The sequence below is a fragment of the Epinephelus lanceolatus genome, chromosome 8 (genome assembly GCF_041903045.1).
Source record: "Epinephelus lanceolatus isolate andai-2023 chromosome 8, ASM4190304v1, whole genome shotgun sequence".
NCBI classification, from domain to species: domain Eukaryota; kingdom Metazoa; phylum Chordata; class Actinopteri; order Perciformes; family Serranidae; genus Epinephelus; species Epinephelus lanceolatus.
In genome coordinates, this window is record NC_135741.1 from 17,137,381 (window position 1) to 17,155,474 (window position 18,094).

The 18,094-nt window shown below is 42.1% G+C and overlaps 1 protein-coding gene across 12 annotated transcripts in view; it reads right to left on the reverse strand.

The window, feature by feature from the left end:
- The window catches only part of tmcc1a (transmembrane and coiled-coil domain family 1a), a 51,596-nt gene that overhangs the window by 4,462 nt on the left and 29,040 nt on the right, over positions 1 to 18,094 (reverse strand). For 9 of the 12 annotated variants that reach the window (XM_033629106.2, XM_033629105.2, XM_078169931.1 and 6 more), the window contains 3 exons: positions 2,741 to 2,998; positions 1,811 to 2,502; positions 130 to 265 (listed from right to left, as the gene is read on the reverse strand). In XM_033629106.2, the coding sequence (XP_033484997.1) occupies positions 130 to 265; positions 1,811 to 2,502; positions 2,741 to 2,998 (1,086 nt within the window). Of the gene's footprint in view, positions 1 to 129; positions 266 to 1,810; positions 2,503 to 2,740; positions 2,999 to 4,203; positions 4,618 to 8,921; positions 9,315 to 10,351; positions 11,145 to 18,094 lie in introns of those variants that run through there. The other 3 variants (XM_033629107.2, XM_033629110.2, XM_033629109.2) reach the window with 3 other exon arrangements.

Genomic DNA, 18,094 nt, shown 5'->3' on the forward strand with positions numbered 1-18,094 from the left:
TGAAACAGCCAATTTTTAAGTACAATGAGAGACTTAGAAAATGTAATTCCGACTAAGCTGATTTTTGTGGCCGTTAATTTATTTCTGATGTGCGGCGTGTGCTTGTGAACGTCAGCCTGACGGACAGACCTGTATGTCTCTGGCTCTCTCATACGACTGGTAGGCGATCTTCTCCTCCATGCTGGCCAGCTCCTGTTTGAGGTTGAGGATCTCGTTCTGGTGGAGTTCTGTCAGGTCGTTCAGCTGCTCTTCCAGACGTTCACACCTGAGCACACACACACACACACACACACATGTGAGCGTCTGGGGCATAATTAGATTAGACAAAGAAACACATGCAGGAATTAGCAGAAACAGATCCTGAAGGCATCGGACCACGGGGCACCTGACTGAACTGATGACTCGCCCTGACAAGGTTAGGGCACGCTTACTCATCTGCTGATCCAACCGGCCAGTCAGAGAGCGTCAGTAGTATGAGAGCGGCCAATGGGAGGAGCCCAGCTGGAGGAGAGGGATCTATACTGCTGTTTATTTTGGCAGGCACATACAACTGGATGGATAACATAGGACAAGAATAGACGACAGGCTGCCACTGTGTATGTTTATCTGAGTTTGTTTCCTTGAAACTGATTTTTACTGAATATTTCAGACAGGTAATATAAATAATATAGATATATATATCTTCCCAGAGCCCAACGTGATGTCTACAAACTCAAAGATATTAGATTATTACGACAGAAGACTCTGTAAACAAGCAAGTATTCACAATGGAAAAAATGGAATCAGTGAATTTCTTGCATTTTTGCTTAAATTAATCAATTATCAAATTGTTGCTGATTAGTTTTCTGTTGATTGGATAATTGTTTCGGCTCTACATTCATCAACAATGGAAATAATAGTTTTGAAAGTCACATTTTAGGGATTTCGTGGTTATGCAAAAAATAGATTCAGTCCCTGAGGAGCAGTTTATGACTGATTATTCCTAACGGGTAGGCTAAAAAGAGCTTCATAGTGGTCATTCTGTTCTGTTCGCTATTTTATTTTGGTCTAAGAGGACAAACACGGCAAACAGCTCTGGACTGACATGGACATTTTAGGGAGAAAAATGCTTGCGTTTCTTTTTCTATGTAAACTACTCACTATATCTCCCTTCCTTTCCATTGTCCTGCCTCCTTAATCTTTGTGCCCCCTTGTCAGAACGTTGTGGAGGAATGCGAGGGTGTTTTTTACGGCCAACTGGCCACAGACAAGCCAAAACACAAAGCTGCACAGAGACGTCTGAGTCTAAGAGGCTGGGACAGGGGCTGAAATAACGCCAAAGATCTTTGAAGTGAGAGAACACTTGTGAACTCTGCAGGTGTGTCTGTCAACTTTGTGAAGCGCTCAATTTAAACATCAGCTACTGTCTTAAAGCAGAAAATAAGGCAACTTGTTTCTGTTATAGAAAATAAGCCGTGCATAATGCATGTGTCAATGGTACATAGACTTTGAGGCACAGTATAAGCATCTTCATGCAGGCTTAACATGTTTATGTACAGAAAGTCCAGGTCAAGGTCTTGCTTTTATCTACAGTGTGCTAACTTTGATAAACTTTGATGAGCTCTCCAGAGCACGAGCAGGGCGAGTGTTGCCCGTGACGATGTGTCACATCGATATGAATGACCAGTATTCAGGAGTATGCTTCCAAAAAGAATATTTCTTCCTGATTAAACACTGCTGGAATTTTAGGGGATTTCTTGTGCTAAACAGGAAATGCTTCAGGAATGTATTATACACACAGATCCTTCTATGTTCTGTTTTCTGTCTGTACCTGAAGCGCTCCTCTTGCAGCGCTTGCATAACAACTGAGTAGTCTCTCTGATAGTGGCTCTTCAAACCATCAAGGCTCTCTTCTAGCCTCGCCTGGCCCTCCCTGAGCTCCTGCACCTCCTGCAGCAGCATGTCCAGGCTGGAGCTCTGGCTCCTCTCCAGTGTGTTGCCCTTTGAACTTGGTGGGCCTCCGGGGGCCCCTGTGGTGCTGTTGGCCCCGGCTGAACCTGACGTCGCACTGGAGCAGTCATCCTCACTACCATACTTAGGACTGGGCTGGAGGTGATGCCCAGCGCTGCCAAGTGAACGTCCGCCAGCACCCGTCACACCTTCTTCCACTGAGGGGTCGTCCAGAGAGTCTTTAAGTGAGGGGATGTTGTCAGCGCTGCCGAATTTGTGGCGAATCAGCGACGCAATTTCCCGTGGTTTGGAGACGACGGCCCCGGCGGCGGAGTGGGTGGCCTGAGAGAAACTGGAGAGGCCTCCCTTTACACTGTCCACCACGCCTTCACTGAAGCCTGTGACTTTGGCTCCGACATCCTTCAGGCCCTGCTGCATGTCCCGCAGAACATCCTTGGGCTGGCGTGGGATACCGTTGTGCTCCACCTCCCGCAGCTTCCGGTGGTAGTGCTCCAGCTTCCTTTGCAGCTGCTGGATGGTCTGCGCCGACTTCTGGTTCTTCTTTTCAAAAACCTGACGGCCAAAGAACAAGTTTTCATTCAGTGAGGGGGAATAAACACGACACTGTAATATCCACTTTAATATATTTAGTAAGCTCCCTCCCTGCCCTGAGGGACAAACAAAGTCAACGAACAGGTTTAGTGTTAATGCATTGATTGTCACAAGGTATTAAAACTACAAGACAATAAGTCTTTTGGGTTAATCTATTTTTATTAATAGTTTTATGGAGTGCAACAACTCCTCATTTTACCTGTTTGATGCGTGTGCTTTGCTGTTTGTCAGCATTGTTGGCCAGTTTGAGGTACTCTGCAACGTTGTCATCCCTGGCTGTCTGCTCGATCTTAATCTGCTCGGTGAGCTTGAGGATTTTCTGCTGCAGCTGGGCGATTGCCTGCTTTGTGCGCTGAGGATCCGGGGTGCCATCCTCACCTCCCTGGAATGAACCGTCCGCCCCACATGAAACAGCCAGGGGTGTCTGGCCCAGCCCGCTCACCTCCAGCCGGTCGATCTGAGAGCAAGGAGATGGGAAAAGAAGATTGAGGTAGGTAAAAGGTCAGAGGAGGAAAGAGGAGATTAAAGAGGAAAATAAGTGGAGAAAAGAAAAACAGGGAAGAAAAAGTGTGAGTTGCATACTGAGGGTTCTTAGTCATTTTGCTGACACACATTAAAAACACAGGCTTCTGCATTTTTGCAGCCAGTGGTCGGGAAAGAGGGCAAATTGAGACGGTTGAAAAGGCAACTCGCGGTCAGTTACTCTGAAGAGGAAGATGCAAGATATGATTTTTCATTCGTTTACAAAGAAAAGAAAGTAGACGAAAAAAAAAATTGTACATCCATGCAAAACTCAATCCACAGCTCTCTCTCTGCAAGTCTTTTTCTTTGGTAAAACAGGCGAGAACAGAATGAAAAGACTATCAGCCTAATCTCTATTTATTTGCTCACAGTGCAAAAATATAGGCCAAGAGTGACAGGATATTAGATTTTTGCTCACAACAGTTTCGCAGATTAAGAATATTTGTCTGCCTTGTTCAGACACTGACCTGATTTTGTCACGGGGCCACAAAGCATCTGTGTAAAAGCCAAAGATAATATCTAAATTGGGGTTTTCCTGTATTTTCCTTAAAACTAGATCAACTCTACCTGAGAGAGGATGATGAACCTAACAGCACCTTCAATCACAGCCAGCCAAATGTGATTCATTTCCTCAAACGCCTCCAGGGAAGAACACACAGAGCAGAGCACTGTGATACTGCTGGAGCTAATCGTGCTTCAGGGAAGGATTGTGATCAAAATATTCCTCTCATCACTGAACATGCACACCAAATAAACAGCTGAACATGACTGCACACCTTGGGGGCTCGGAAGGCACCCATAGGGGAGGACTGGGTAAAGAGTTGGACGAGAGGTGCACAGGTGAAAGTTACCTTGACATCACTCAGCCTCTGCATACGCATGCCTTTACTGCCACACCATAACAGGTAAAAACAAAGCACCAGGGGCTCACCTGCATGACTAATTGATGACAAGCACCACAGTCAACATTACTTACTTATTACAAACCACAGCGCATCCGGCAGAAAAGAAAACAATAACTCCAGATTAAAGTTTCTTTCCACCAAATCACTTAAAGTTAAGAGAAACTACCCCAAACTAACTCTCTGTATTCATCTCCTGTCACAAAAGCGACCACGACACGCGCAAACAGTATCTCACCTTTCCATTGGTCAAACGGAGAAACTGTTCCCAGTGCATTGTCCCCGCAGTAAAAGCGAGCTGTGTATTTTCATCTGTCCTGACACTTAAAGTTAAAGTTAAACATTTAAAGCCGAGCCGGTCGCTTGAAGTTTCGCCGGGCACTGCTGTCTCTCCAACTCGCCGGGCTTGTTGTGAAAGTTGAAGCCACCTGAAACTCCTCAGCCGGGCAGAGCGGGAAGCTCCGCCCCTTTCTCCTCCCTCCCGTCACAGCTGAGGGATGACATCATCCTCTGAGCTGCTCGGCAGGCAGCCGTCGATCATCGTCAGAGCACAAATAGCTCCTCAGTCAGACAGGGACTTTTTCTTTTTTTTTTTTTTTTAGATTTTATCTTACTGTTATAGATTCTCTGAGAGACTGACAACATTCAGACACAAATAAGTTTATTACTACAACACTTTATAATCGCTCTTACAAGTCTAAGGTAGAAGTATTCAGTCAAGCACTGTGCTTAAGTACAAATTTAGGTATTTATATTTAAGAAGCAACACGTAATACGTTAACGCCACAAGCATTCAGAGAGAAATACTGTATTTTTTCTCCACTACATTTATTTGGCAGCTGTAGTTCAAACTTAGGGACTTTTCCTAACTTTTTTGGAGGGCATTGGGAGGGGTGTCAAATCATTTTTTTGTAAGCACTGGGGAGGGGCACACACATTTAAATGGTTTTATTTTAATTTATTTTACCCTAGATTTATTGCCCTTTGCTGTGTGTCGTCTCTCCTCTCACCCCCAATGCTTAGACTGTCTTGTATAATTAAGTAAAAAAAAAAATCAATAAAAGAAAAATCACCAGAATTACACCATTTATCATAGCCCGAAATTGTAATAACAGAAATTATCTCTGGTTTTTCAAATTTCTGACGGTCCTTGGACACGTCATGTGCGATGATCACTTCCGTCGGAAAAAAGAAAATAAAAAGACGGAACCAGATCTGAGCTTAAAATAGTGATATTTTATCTATGTAATTTTTTTTCTACGTCTTATTAAAAATTTGGCCAAAAATACACTATTTACACTAAGTGACGGGCACGCACATCAGAAAGGATTACGTCTTCAATTTTTGTCTTACAACCATCAAAGAGTGAGTTTTAAAAATTTAGAAACTAGTTTATGGTGGAGAAAGGGTCACACGTTTCACACCACTCACTATGGGAGACTCAGTAAAAATATCTGTAGCATTGGGGAGGGTCAACATACATAAAGATACATAAAGAACAGTCCCTTATATTTCAGATCAGGATTTTCATATACAAAATATGTGATCAGTTTATAGCACACCATGTACTAGTGTTATCAAAAATATCAGTTTAGCTACTAATTAAGAAAAGTTGTCGATGTCATTTATACCCTTGTTATATTCAAATTTTATGTGCTCAATGTTTTCAATGTCAATGTTTTTTAGGGTACCGTCACAATTAGAAATTCCAGTACCATGACTAAACTATCATGCACTGATGTAGACTGACAGAGAAGATAGTTCAAACAGTCAACTCTTGCTTACACATAAATGCAAAAATAATGATCCACGGTGGTTTCCGTGGTATAGGAAGTGAACTAGGGAATTACTGCCAGGGAATGTCAATCATAACTGATCTAATGTAGGCTATTTTTAACAACAAACAAATGACTGAACCACATGACAGAATAAACAACACATAAACAAAAACTCTGAATGCTTGCTGATCAGTATCTCAGATGTGCACCACAGAAATGACACAGCTTCAGTATATTGGAGAGTAATGTGTTCAGTGATTACAGGCATGGTTGACCCTTTTTTGAGGTGAAATCTTATAGTCAAGTTGAAACTGAGGTTGCAGGGCAGACTGGGAGTCTGGGCCCTGACATCAGATCAGATCAACCCCTAGTTTGTGTGCCAGCCAATAGAGCGGAACACTTGAGGGCAAGAAAAACCAGTTTGTCACCCTTTACCCCACACACACACACACACACACACACACACTTAGGTCAGGGCACATTCCTTTGGGTGCAGGGTAACACAAGAGAACTGGCAGGTCATTCACAATTTTTAGGTAATTTCCAGCTTTAAAACAAAATGGTTTTGCATTATGTTGATCACCGTTAGCAGCGTTAAATAGAAGGTGGACCACATCCATGAGTCAATTAAGCTGACAACTGTTGTGTACAGTAAGTCTAATCATGATCAAATTCCCTTGATGGGCAGCCAAGGCGGTCAAATGAATCTGAAAACTAGAACAGCCTGCTGGGCTGGCACAGTAGAGGACTGAGGGGTGACGTTACAGAGCAGCACCTGGTCTGTTCTCGGCTATAAACACAATAGTATAAATAGCATTATGAGGGCAAGCATGAATGAAGCGCTTACTTCATCAACATGAGTACTGAGTATGAAGATTTCCCAGTGTTCTCTTATAGATGACGACATTATCTGAACATTTAAGTCTGTGCCCTGCCCTCAGACTTAAAGATAAAGAGGGCAAAGGACGAGTCGGCTGAACCCTTTGCACTGGAGTACCCAGCAATACAATGTAGATAGAGGTTTTAGACGCTGTGATAAGAAGGCCTAGTGATCTGTAGACACTGGCACCAAATCAAAGGCCTTTCATCCATCATAAAAATCAATGTCAGCAGAGATCTCCCGTTACATATGTGACGGAACCACACACAGCTTATCAGTCAGGTGGTTGAAAAGGGTTTAGCCTTTTTCCCACTCTGCATACAGCTCATACACTCTCTATGACTGTCAACTGCTATAATCTCATTTTCATACAGACTCATACTGCTGCCACGCATAGCAAAGCAATGCTTCATCCACAGCTTTCTGATGCAGATAAAGAGTTCCAGTTACTGAACAAATTGTCTGTACGATTGGTGTCATCCCCAAATGGTTGAGTTTTTCTGCGTCTAATCATGCATGTAATTAAAGATGGTGAGCTGAAGGATTAGGCTAATTTCCCAGGGTTAACAGAGCCAAACATGTTGATGTGGTTAGCCGCTGAAGCAAGAAGCGACAGGCACTGCATCGCTGGAGCTCGTGTAGCCTAATGAGGAAAGCTGAGAGTGTGTGTTTGTAATTGGGGGGCTACCTGATCCCCACTCTGATAAGACTTTATCAGTAAGAAAGACAAAAGGGTCTGCTCAGACCTGTCCCCCTGCCCTGTGGCGAATTGCATACACACAGGAAGGAGGGCCAGGTTGTGCAACGGCCTCTGATCCATGTAAAGCTGGTTAGAGCCGTGACAGGGCAACCTGATTTACCTCACATCCACCAGAGGCCTGGGAAAAGCCCGGCCAATCCTAAACACCCAGACCTGCAGCCATACGTCTCGCACAAACCGGCATTTAGGAGGCATTACCGGGCTAATGTTGTTAGATATGCATCACGCACAATTAGATACATCTAACAAGAACATCTTGTACTGCACCGGTCGGTCTCTCGCAGCCTCAAAGATGCCTCAAATTCCTGCCTGCTCAATGTAGGTCATAGAGCAGAAAACGGACAGATGCTGTCAGATGCTGCTCCGATATATTTGGGCAATCTCTCAGCTCTTATTTCTTTCTGCCCCATAGCTTCAGACACGTTGTCCTCTGTTTCCTCCTCCGCTAAGTCCTGTTAAATGTAGTTGTTGTTTTGTGAGATGACTCAGGTGAGGTCAGGTTCAGTGAATGTCGAGATGTTGTGATAGCCACAGAGTGCGAACAGATAGAGGATAAAGCTTCTTGTCACACGCCCTGATCTCATTTTCATCCTTGACTGCTGCTGACTGTTTAAAGATGACACCATGTGTTTAGGAATGACACAAAATTCTCATGTTTTCGACTGATAAAAAACGTTTTTAACCTTAGCTTCCTATCTTAATTTGTATATAAATTAGACATGTATTTTATATATCATTTTATGTATAATGGCTCCACACAATGATTAACTAATCATGGCCATGACTGTGCCATGCAGGGTGTCAACAGCTATCAGACACTTAAATTTAAGGCTTTTTCAAGATAATTTTTCACCAAATTTAAGACTGATTTTTGGATAAATCATCTTTTGTTTTATTCAAACACTGCTGGTAAGTATAAAAGTAAGTAGTAGGCCTATATATGTGGTCCGGGGCAGAGGTAGCTTTTGTGTATAATTATGGAAGTGAGAGGGAGCTTGGTAATTTACATTTTGCCAACAGTTAAGTGCAAGTATTAGGTAAAAAGTGGAAGGTTTAAAGATTTGTAACATCAGAAAAGCGGACTTTCAGAAGAGCTTGAGTCATTTTGACAAAAAGAAATTAAAAGATGGATAAATGAAATTAGATCAAATGTTTGCGGCAATTAAGACCTCACAAATTCAAATTTAGGGACTATTTAATGATGTTTAAGGCCTAATATTTGTAAAATTCAATTTAAGACATTTTAAGAACCTGCACACACCCTGGTGCCATGACTGTTATGAACCCTATGAAGTTCCTCAGGGAACATGAAGCTATTTAAATTGAACTATACGTCATATAACCATCTTAAAGACTGTATTTAGTGTAAATATTGGGATCAAAACCACAGACCTAAGCTGTGCTGTGATTGTTTTGAATATAAACATTTCAGTCTAGTTATCCCTTTTCTGTTTTCTTTTACTCAAAAAACTGTTATGTTCTCAGTGGTCAAGGTCAAGTTTTTGGTATCTGTATGCATAAGCGCAAAAGTGCATTACCTTGTTAGTTGTTATGCCTCGCATTCCTCTGATGTCAGCTTGTGTTGTGCAAAGATGCCAGAGTGATACTACCCGGATACTGTAACTTCAGGTTTCTCTCAGGGAACCTAAAGTTAGGACTCTGCTCTACACCTCTCATATTACAACATTCTCAGTATAGAAAAGGCACAGCACTGATTTGTCACAGCACATCAGAGTTTTCGCAGCTGTAGGCTTTGTGAGCTGGTTCTCCAACGCTGCTTATCTACGGAGTCCAATATCCATGAGAGATGAGACCTCGGATCCACGGTGAATGTCAGAATCCAGGTTTTTAGGTGAATGCTTAGCGCCGTGCGTGAATCATTTCTGTGACCTGTCCACCTGTACAGAGTCATTTTGAATTTCACAGCTGTCTCCTCTCCATTTATACCACTTGTATCTCTCTGACCTTATCGCTCAGCAGGCATCATAGCTGATCATCTCCGGCTGACTGAACTTCACACTCCTGATTAGTTAGTTTGATCTTTGACCCTGCAGTCAATCAGAAGGCCGCTGTCATAGCAACAATATGACATTACTTAGGGATCCTGCTGGCTTTTATTAAAGACAGAGCAGAGATGAGCATGCACAGTGAAGTGCTGCAGTGTGTGGCTGCACTCATTAATTATTTATAGTGATCTAGTTATCATAAACATCAGTGCATGTGACATTTCTGTGCCATTTTTAACACTAAACATGTTTTTCCTGTCATACTCCTTTTATTTCCTCATAGTCTCAGTTCCCACACATGTGTGTTAAATTGAGCGGCACTGAAATTGACACAAAAGACACGCTTTTAATGGAAATCCGCTTTTTGTGTCCTTTAAGGGGATCCAATGTGGCAACAATGAACCCCATTCACCAGATATGGAAACTTACATAACTCTGTGTGATGCTGGACAAGAGGCAGTTTACTCAACACATTCGCTCGTGAATTAGCACCAAACACAATGCAAACTACTAATCATGCACAACAGACACACACAGCCAAAGCCTGCCAGTGAGTTTCCTAAGGAATTCAAAGGGTGTGAGAAAAGCCCTGGGTGTTCACATCCAAAAGAAAGAAACACATCAGCTGAGAGTGCAGGTCTGGGGAGAAAGAGGAGGAAAAAAAACAGAGGCTTTTCTCGGGCCCCACTATCACAACAAAGACTTTCAATCCCTATGATTTCAAGACAAAATCCTTTTCACACCAAGAGATTGGTCTCCTATAAGTTCTGAAACACCTCTAATGCTTTCACAGTGTCTTATTTTGTTAAGAAACACAGCACACACCCATCTGAACAGGTGTGTATCAATATAATCTTCATATGAATTTGAGTACTGGATTAATGAAATAAACTCGAATCAAAATGAGTCAAACCTCAAAACATGACCATGAACACACACTCTATTTACAGGTGGAGACTCACAGTGGTGGGAGTAGGAAGCGGAGAGGTGTCAGCAGTTATCAGGTTGAGGATGACCTCCATGGCGGGGAGACGCATGCGCGCGGCTTGGACTTGAACTTTGTTTGGCTTGTCTATCTGTTTGTGCGTTCCTCGGGAGACAACCACAGCCGGGGGAGATGGGAAGAGCGCGGCCCTGAGAGAGCACCCATCACTCAGGACACCTCTCCCAAACAAAGTCCACTTGACTCAAAGTCCACCAGACAAAGCCTCCACTTGACAACAAGCAAGCAGAGCCTCTTAAGAATTACTGTTGGCTTGATTGAATATCCAGAATCCATAGAGTGCTCGGTCCCTCCAGCAATGAACCATGACTATTGATAGCCGCCAAGTCTAGGGAGCGTTGTGCTGCTGGTTCACAGAGCAGCCACTCCTCAAAGCCCATGACCACGCTTCAGTGCCAACACACGCTCCACAGTACACAGCAACCGGCAGAGAGCCTATGGAGCGCACATATATGCGCTCCGATAAGCACGACTCCCACAGACAGCGTGCATTCGTGGGAGAACAAGGACTCCTCTGGAGCAAAGGGTCTGTCTGATGCAGGTTTGGGGGTGACAGAGCCGAGGCGGTTAATCGGATGAAGGCTCGCGGGGTTGGATTGAGGCAGGGTTAAAAGAAGGAAGAGTTTACTGTGAAGTTTAAGTGTTCAAAGAGTCCGCCGGGGATAAAATCCTCAGAGGGAAAAGAGAGAGGCAGAGACCCAGAGGACGGATGTGAGGGGTGCGAGGGAGCAGGCAGGAAAAAAAGAGCCCACCAGGAGCTGTCACTGAGAGGGAGACGGAGTGAGAGAGAGGGAGCAAAGGAAAGAGGGGTTGTGAGAAAGCTTTGTGAAGGGAGGAGGAGGAGGGGGCTTTTCTTCTGTTGGAGTTTCTAGGCCAGCTCAGCTCCAAAACAGTGGCTAGCTCAGGCAGAAAGAAAGGGAGAAAAATCTTCCACTCCCGCCTTTCAATTATCACACAGTTTGATTGTCGCAGCTAATCAGTTTCCTCAGTGATCATGCTTTAATGAATCACTTTCCACTGCCTGTAACAAACAGGGCTAGACCAAACATTTCTGCTGACCAATAACACAAACTGAACTGCCTGAACTGGGCTTTAAGTGGCGTGTCTTTTCACATACGTTGTATAACATGAGATACAGGCATGCGAGGGAGTGGACGGTTTTGGTTTACTCTGGAGAAAAAAAATGTACCCAAGAAAAAAAACCCAGATTACACAGATTACACGGTCATATGATGGTGACAAAGCTGCTATTCAAAACTGTGCATATGTGTGCACACATGACCATAGCCTATGACTGAATCACTGCGTAACTTATCTGGTGACGACAGAAGTGCTTTGACACTGATTTGGTAACACTCTACTAGAGTTTCAGCATCACTTTCACTAGACTGCGAAATAAAAAACAAATGAATTATGTTTGTAGAAAAAAGTTCATGTCACCACAGTAGATTTATCTCCTTAGTACAGGTAGTAAAATAAAATTATCCACTTCAACTGAGGCCACCATCAAAACCCAGTGGTTAACAGTCTGATGTTGGTCACAGCAAATTCACATTCAAATGCTCATACAAACACCATTTTATGAGCTTTGGCGCATTGTTCTCCTAGATAACATCTCTGTGTTTGTGAGTCACCATTTCTACAAGTGTACAAACCAATTAGGGAGAAAAAGCAAAGCAGGAAGCGTAGGGGGTAAGGCAGGACAAGGGCTACTAAAGTCTTCTGTGCAGAAGCCGACAGCAGGGAGGGGGAAGAGGAGAGCATGAATATAGGCTTTAATGAGGGAGCGGGAAGAGTTAAGGGAAAGGGAGGGTAGGATTTAGGGGAAAAGGCTGCTTATATAAGGGCAAACTCAACTTGCTCAGATGGGAGTGCAAGTGTGTGACATGTAGGTTTGACCCCAGTGTTGAATCAAAGGGGCATGAGGAAGCATTAGTTGTTAAAAGTCTGAGCCCAGTCCTAAATTGCAAAGAAAGTCAGTTTTACTACAGCTGCACATCACTAAAACTACATTCCCTTTATTTATATCACTCTCTCCATTCACACACTGTATACTTTTAACCATCTTTAAAACTTAATCTAAGAAAAAAATCTGTAGCACCATATAATCACAAGCATTAGGGTTACTATAGTTAGAATAAGAAGAAGTAACTGTGGCATCACAAGCTGCAAAATAACTGCCCAATATAACAGTATACACTTTTAGGGGCCCAACGCTATATTAAACTTGACGGTAAATCTTTTATAAATGTAGGAGTGACTTCTTTTTATATGCCTATGTGGTGATATATATTTGTATTCATGAAAGATATATATTCCATTAAAGCTACACTAACCCAACCAACGCTATCTGGTCATTTAGCTTAGTCTTGTTATGTTACTGCCATAGTCCAGGGGTGTAAATATAGACAGTGCAGCTGGTGCACTGGGGCCCGTGGGATGGATGGGGCAATGTGAACTACATCAAATCAGTTCAGAGAAGAACTCATATTACATTAGAAATGGTGCCATTTGGGACGTCGGTGGCTTAGTGGTAGAGTAGGTGCCCCATGTACAAGGCTGTTGCTGCAGCGGCCCGGGTTCGACTCCAGCCTGTCGCCCTTTGCTGCATGTCACTCCCTCTCTCTCTCCCCCTTTCACGCTTGTCTGTCCTATCAAATAAAGGCTAAAAATGCCCCAAAACAAATCTTAAAAAAAAAGAAAGAAAAAAAAGAAAGAAATGGTGCCATTTGCTATAAGCTATATGCCCTAAAAATGCAAACCCATCTCTATCATGATTTTCCTTTCTTTTCTTTTTTGTAAGATAGTCAGTATTCTACAACTAGAAAAACCAAGAATAAACTATTCTATTAAATGAAATTTCTTTCTTTAATAATTTTGTCTTACACATGTATACAATAATGATTGGTGGGTAATATATATGTTGATGTTGCTTAGTGTCAAGTCTCTATTTGATCACGTGACCAGACGATACAACAAGGCAGCTAGTTTAGGTGCAAAATCTGTCAAGACAGACAAGCTGAGCACATCTACAAGTTCAGCAAGCAGTCACGCCTCTAAAACATACAAGCAGCAGGAAGAAAGGACAAAAGAGAAATGAACAGGAGGCAAAAGTAGCAAAGCTCCCTAAATTAGATTCCTTTGGCTTTTTTATAAACAATTGCCAGTAGTGCACATGGGCGCCTTATAACTTGTAACTAGTGTGCACTGGGCCCCGTCACAAAAGCATGCACTAGGGCACGTGGTAACTACCTTACACCACCGGCATAGTCTTTTATAATATGGAGGACATGTAATGTATTTTTTTGAAATGTGTAACTTGAAGTCTTCCCAGTGTGCATCATTATTAAGCAGAATTTCAATCAAGTGTCAGATCAGAGAAGTCATGAGTCACAAGTATATATACTGTTAATGTCCTCTATATGCATGCTGTACGTTTTTTAAATGTATCTTAGCCTGGATTGATAAATGTGTATATGCTTGATGTTGAAATGTATTTCCTTACTACATTTTGAATGATAATTTGCAACATTTGTGGTGTGTCACGTGTTTGTGATATAGTACCTTTAGTATATATGACAGCTATTTAGCCTGAAGCCTTCATGGAATACTTGTCTATGGGGGGGACATGATTTGTATACTGCTACTCCTTTGTATATACCATACTCTTCTTCATGCACCTTTTGTACCTTTCATATATATATATACATATATATACAGACTATATAACTTATTTTGTTACTATTATTTGATGATGACTACTTGCAACATGTGTGTTATAGTATGTCATGTGGCTTGCACATGCATTATGGGTATTTAAGGGTTTTTATTTATCAGAAGACGGCATGTTTAATGGCTGTGTGTGTCAATCACTGTGTTTCAGTTGAGTCCCAATGGTGCTGCATCATGGGGTAATCAGTGGGAACTAAATACCACAGCTACACCATATTAACACTACTGCACCGACTCTGTCTCCAAATTCTGTCACAAGATGGCAGCGCCCATATCCAGGATATTTTGGCTTAACTTTTGGACAGTGTGAAGAAGTGGAGATGTGTCGTCCATCTTCTCACACAGTCTATAGTGTGTTATAACAAGGCTAAGTTTAAATATAAGAGCAGCTGGTGGTACAGGGACTACTAAAATCTAAAAGTATTTTTCTTACAGACGGCTTTACTGAAAATCATTAGTCAGTTAGTGGGAAGATCCAGCGTGGGTTTCCCCTAACAGGTTCCTTTCAGACATGAATGCATTACAAGCATTCCTTGCCCAGCTCTCAGTGTCATTCCAGTCCAGGCTCTTCAGTCTCCTATGGAGGTTATGTGGCCCCCAGCAGCTCCTGTCAGTCCAGGAATACTCAAGCTTTCAGGGTGACTCAGGACATCTTTACACAATCTCTGGTAGCATGCCCTAATAACATACCCCAAATAGCAGTGTGTCTCTGCAATGCACAGCAGGGGGGAGTAGACTCATGCCCTGACAAGTGACTGATGCTCGAAAACAGAAAAAGAAAATGGAGATTTTTACCTCAAGGGCTGTTTTACCTTATTTAGCTGGTCAAAATTAGTGGACAGCTGTGACCTTAAGTGGCCTTATGTTTTATTTACATAGGCAGAAATTAATGCTCGCTACACATTAACTAGGATGGTAATAGAATTCATGGAAAAATGATTTTCTGCGATGTGCTAATGGAATTAAATTACATTTTCAACTCAAATATGATTTCTCGGACACAGTGGTCCAATTTGCAGGGTGAGATTTGGAGTAATTAGGCATCTTATTACTGACTGCCCAAAGACTGCACATATAGGCTAATTCATTAGACATCATGTTTTCTGTTCTGTTCTCCACTAAACAGCAGAATTAAATGGAGACATTTTCTATAGAGACACATCTGGGATCTGATGGTCGTATCCCATTTTTCAGAACACGTGAATTAGAACTGCGCTGTCAAATTAAATTAATTCAGAGCATGTACAATAGCTGAATTTTTAAGTGAGTGTGTGAGGATGTTTGTGCAAATGGCTTCAGTACAAAAAATGCTGCTGAGATCTTTTTGTGGCGTCTCATTTAATGGGTTTGAGACAGATGTGCCTTGCAGAAAAAACAATAACCCAATTTGATGAATACATCACATTACAATATCTCTTTCTCTGTCACACACACACATGTGTGTATTCCGCATGTGTTAAGGGGACACGACCTGCTGAACTGGTGATGTATGCGGCCAACCCAGAGCAGGCATGCTTATCTAGTTATATGACACGCCTGGCAGTAGGACTTTAGGCTACTTCAGTATCATGTGACTGATGGTTTACCGGCTCCTATTGCGATGAATGGGAACCCACAATATATTTGATATTCATGCAAAACAACAGTCCAAAGCACAGATACACAGTTTCACATTCAAAAGATGTTATACAGATACATTAAACTTTGAAGGCTAATGGCTGTTTGGCACCTTTTATGTATTTTATTCACTTAATTAGAAATTAGAGCTCCAATAAATGATTATTTTCAGTGTGGACTATTTTCTCAGTTACCCAATTCGTTCTTTGGTCTATAAAATGTCTGAAATCATTGTTTTCCATAGCCTATTATGATGTCCTCAAATGCCCTGTTTAGTCCAGAAGCCAAAGATACTCAAATAAATCAAATTAGTTGGTGATTAATTTAAGAGTTGACAGTTCTTTACTGACTATTTATCATATATTTAAAAAATAAAGGTATGAATTTGTGCACATGTGACCACAGGAATGATACATTGAGTGAGTGTGTCTGTGCATGTGCTACATTTATATGCTGCTAAATGGATAGCTCCAACAAAGTTCTGTTGACAATAAAGGTTTCTATCTATCTTCTTGTTTTGGAATTTTAAAAAGATATTACTTTAGATGCGACATTATTTTATGCTGCAAAAACAAACAAAGAACTGAGATTAATTAAGACCGACTGATCTAAACTAATGTGTGTCTACGTCTGTGTGTTTCATAAGTGAGCTGGGCTACATGCAAAAAGGCTGTATACTGATATTACTGTTTAAAATCGTGAATTTTATGAAAACAGACAGTTTGAAATTAAGACACAATAATTATATATTTTAGGGAACACTTGGCGCTTGTCAAGGATGCTAATGTGAGTGACATGTGAGTCATTAAATTCTGCTTTTTAATGTTTTTTTCATCGCTAGCCACCAATATAATATTAAAATATGACTGCTTTGACACAAGGTGTTTTGTATCAAACTACTACAGTCATACTTATCAAAAATCTGAGGCTTAAAGCGCAGTCTTTTTCTGGTTTGGAAACAGAGGTACTGTACATTTTGAATGGACAATGCTCTGACTGATGAGCTCACACATGAGGACATACAGAACAACTTGTGTGGAGATGTTTCCTCAGCCAGCGGATGCAACAGGATTCTCATAATACATAATACTCATTGTCATTCGGAGGACAGAGCCTGGTGCTGAACTGAGGCCAAGCGGACGCTGTGCTGCCAAAAAGTTCTGGAAGAGTCCAGAAGACAAAGGGAAGAGACTGGTGTGATGTAACTGAACTGGGGTTGGAGAGAGGGTAAACTGAGTAAGCATGATAAACAGAGAGCCATATAGAGAGTAAAACATGAAACTTTTATTCACTTCGGGAGTTACTGCAATAGAGACTACATGATGTTAAGGCTTTCCAAAGATTTATTTTCCCAATAATTATGTATCTTTGTGAAGAATTAATCAAACTAAAGTGTTACTGTGCCAACGCCACAGTCCCCTCCATGTGATCGTAAATTGTGATGGGTTATGGTGTGGCATGGTTTGGGGGTGTGAGAGGTTACGTAAAGGCAGAAGAGCGAGAGCTTTGTCTGCACGGACTGGGGGTAATTCAAGCCTGAGAGAGGAGACAACCATGACTCGGGGCTCCGGCTTTGCAGAACAATACCTCCCCCATAAAAAAAAAGAAGCCCTGTCCAACCCTGGCTGTCCAGTCCTCCCTAGTCTAAGCTCCAGTATAATCAATGGCCCTATTAGCAGTTACATAAACCACTGGGCACTTTATACACAGGGGCCATTATGACTAGTGAGGTCAGAGAGCGTGAAATATCTTAGCAGCCAACTCCAGTACTGGCATCTACAAGAGCCAGGGAGGAAGGAAAACAAACAAACGTCAATAACAACAGGAACCCAAACAATTTAGTGTTCTCAGCCTCATTCCCCGCCTGGACACAGATAACAGAGAGTAGCATCAGTTCTATGACAGAGAAATGTGTCTGTGACAATAGTATTAGTATGTTTGAGGCTGTCACTTATAGTTTTCAAGTGATTTGCCAAGCTCGTTGTGGATTTGTAATATGCCAGTTTCCTTTGGCATATCGGGCATCTAGCACTTGACTTTTTGGGAGTCATCTTCGTTAATTCTGAAACTATTCCAGGTGCTTGACTTTTCAACATCTTGCTAGCGCACACATAGGCCTGTCATGTGGTCAAACTGTCCCCCTGTACGTTCCAATACCCATACAACCATACTATATAGTATGTCCCAATACATCGTATGTCAAATACAGTATGCAAAAAAGATACCAGGATGTTCTACTACAACCAGTTGCATTTTGCAGTATGTAAGCCAGCATGCTTTTCTGTCTATTCTAACCCACAATCCTTTGCACAGTGGACGATACACTTCACCCACTAAGGCGCAAACAGATGAC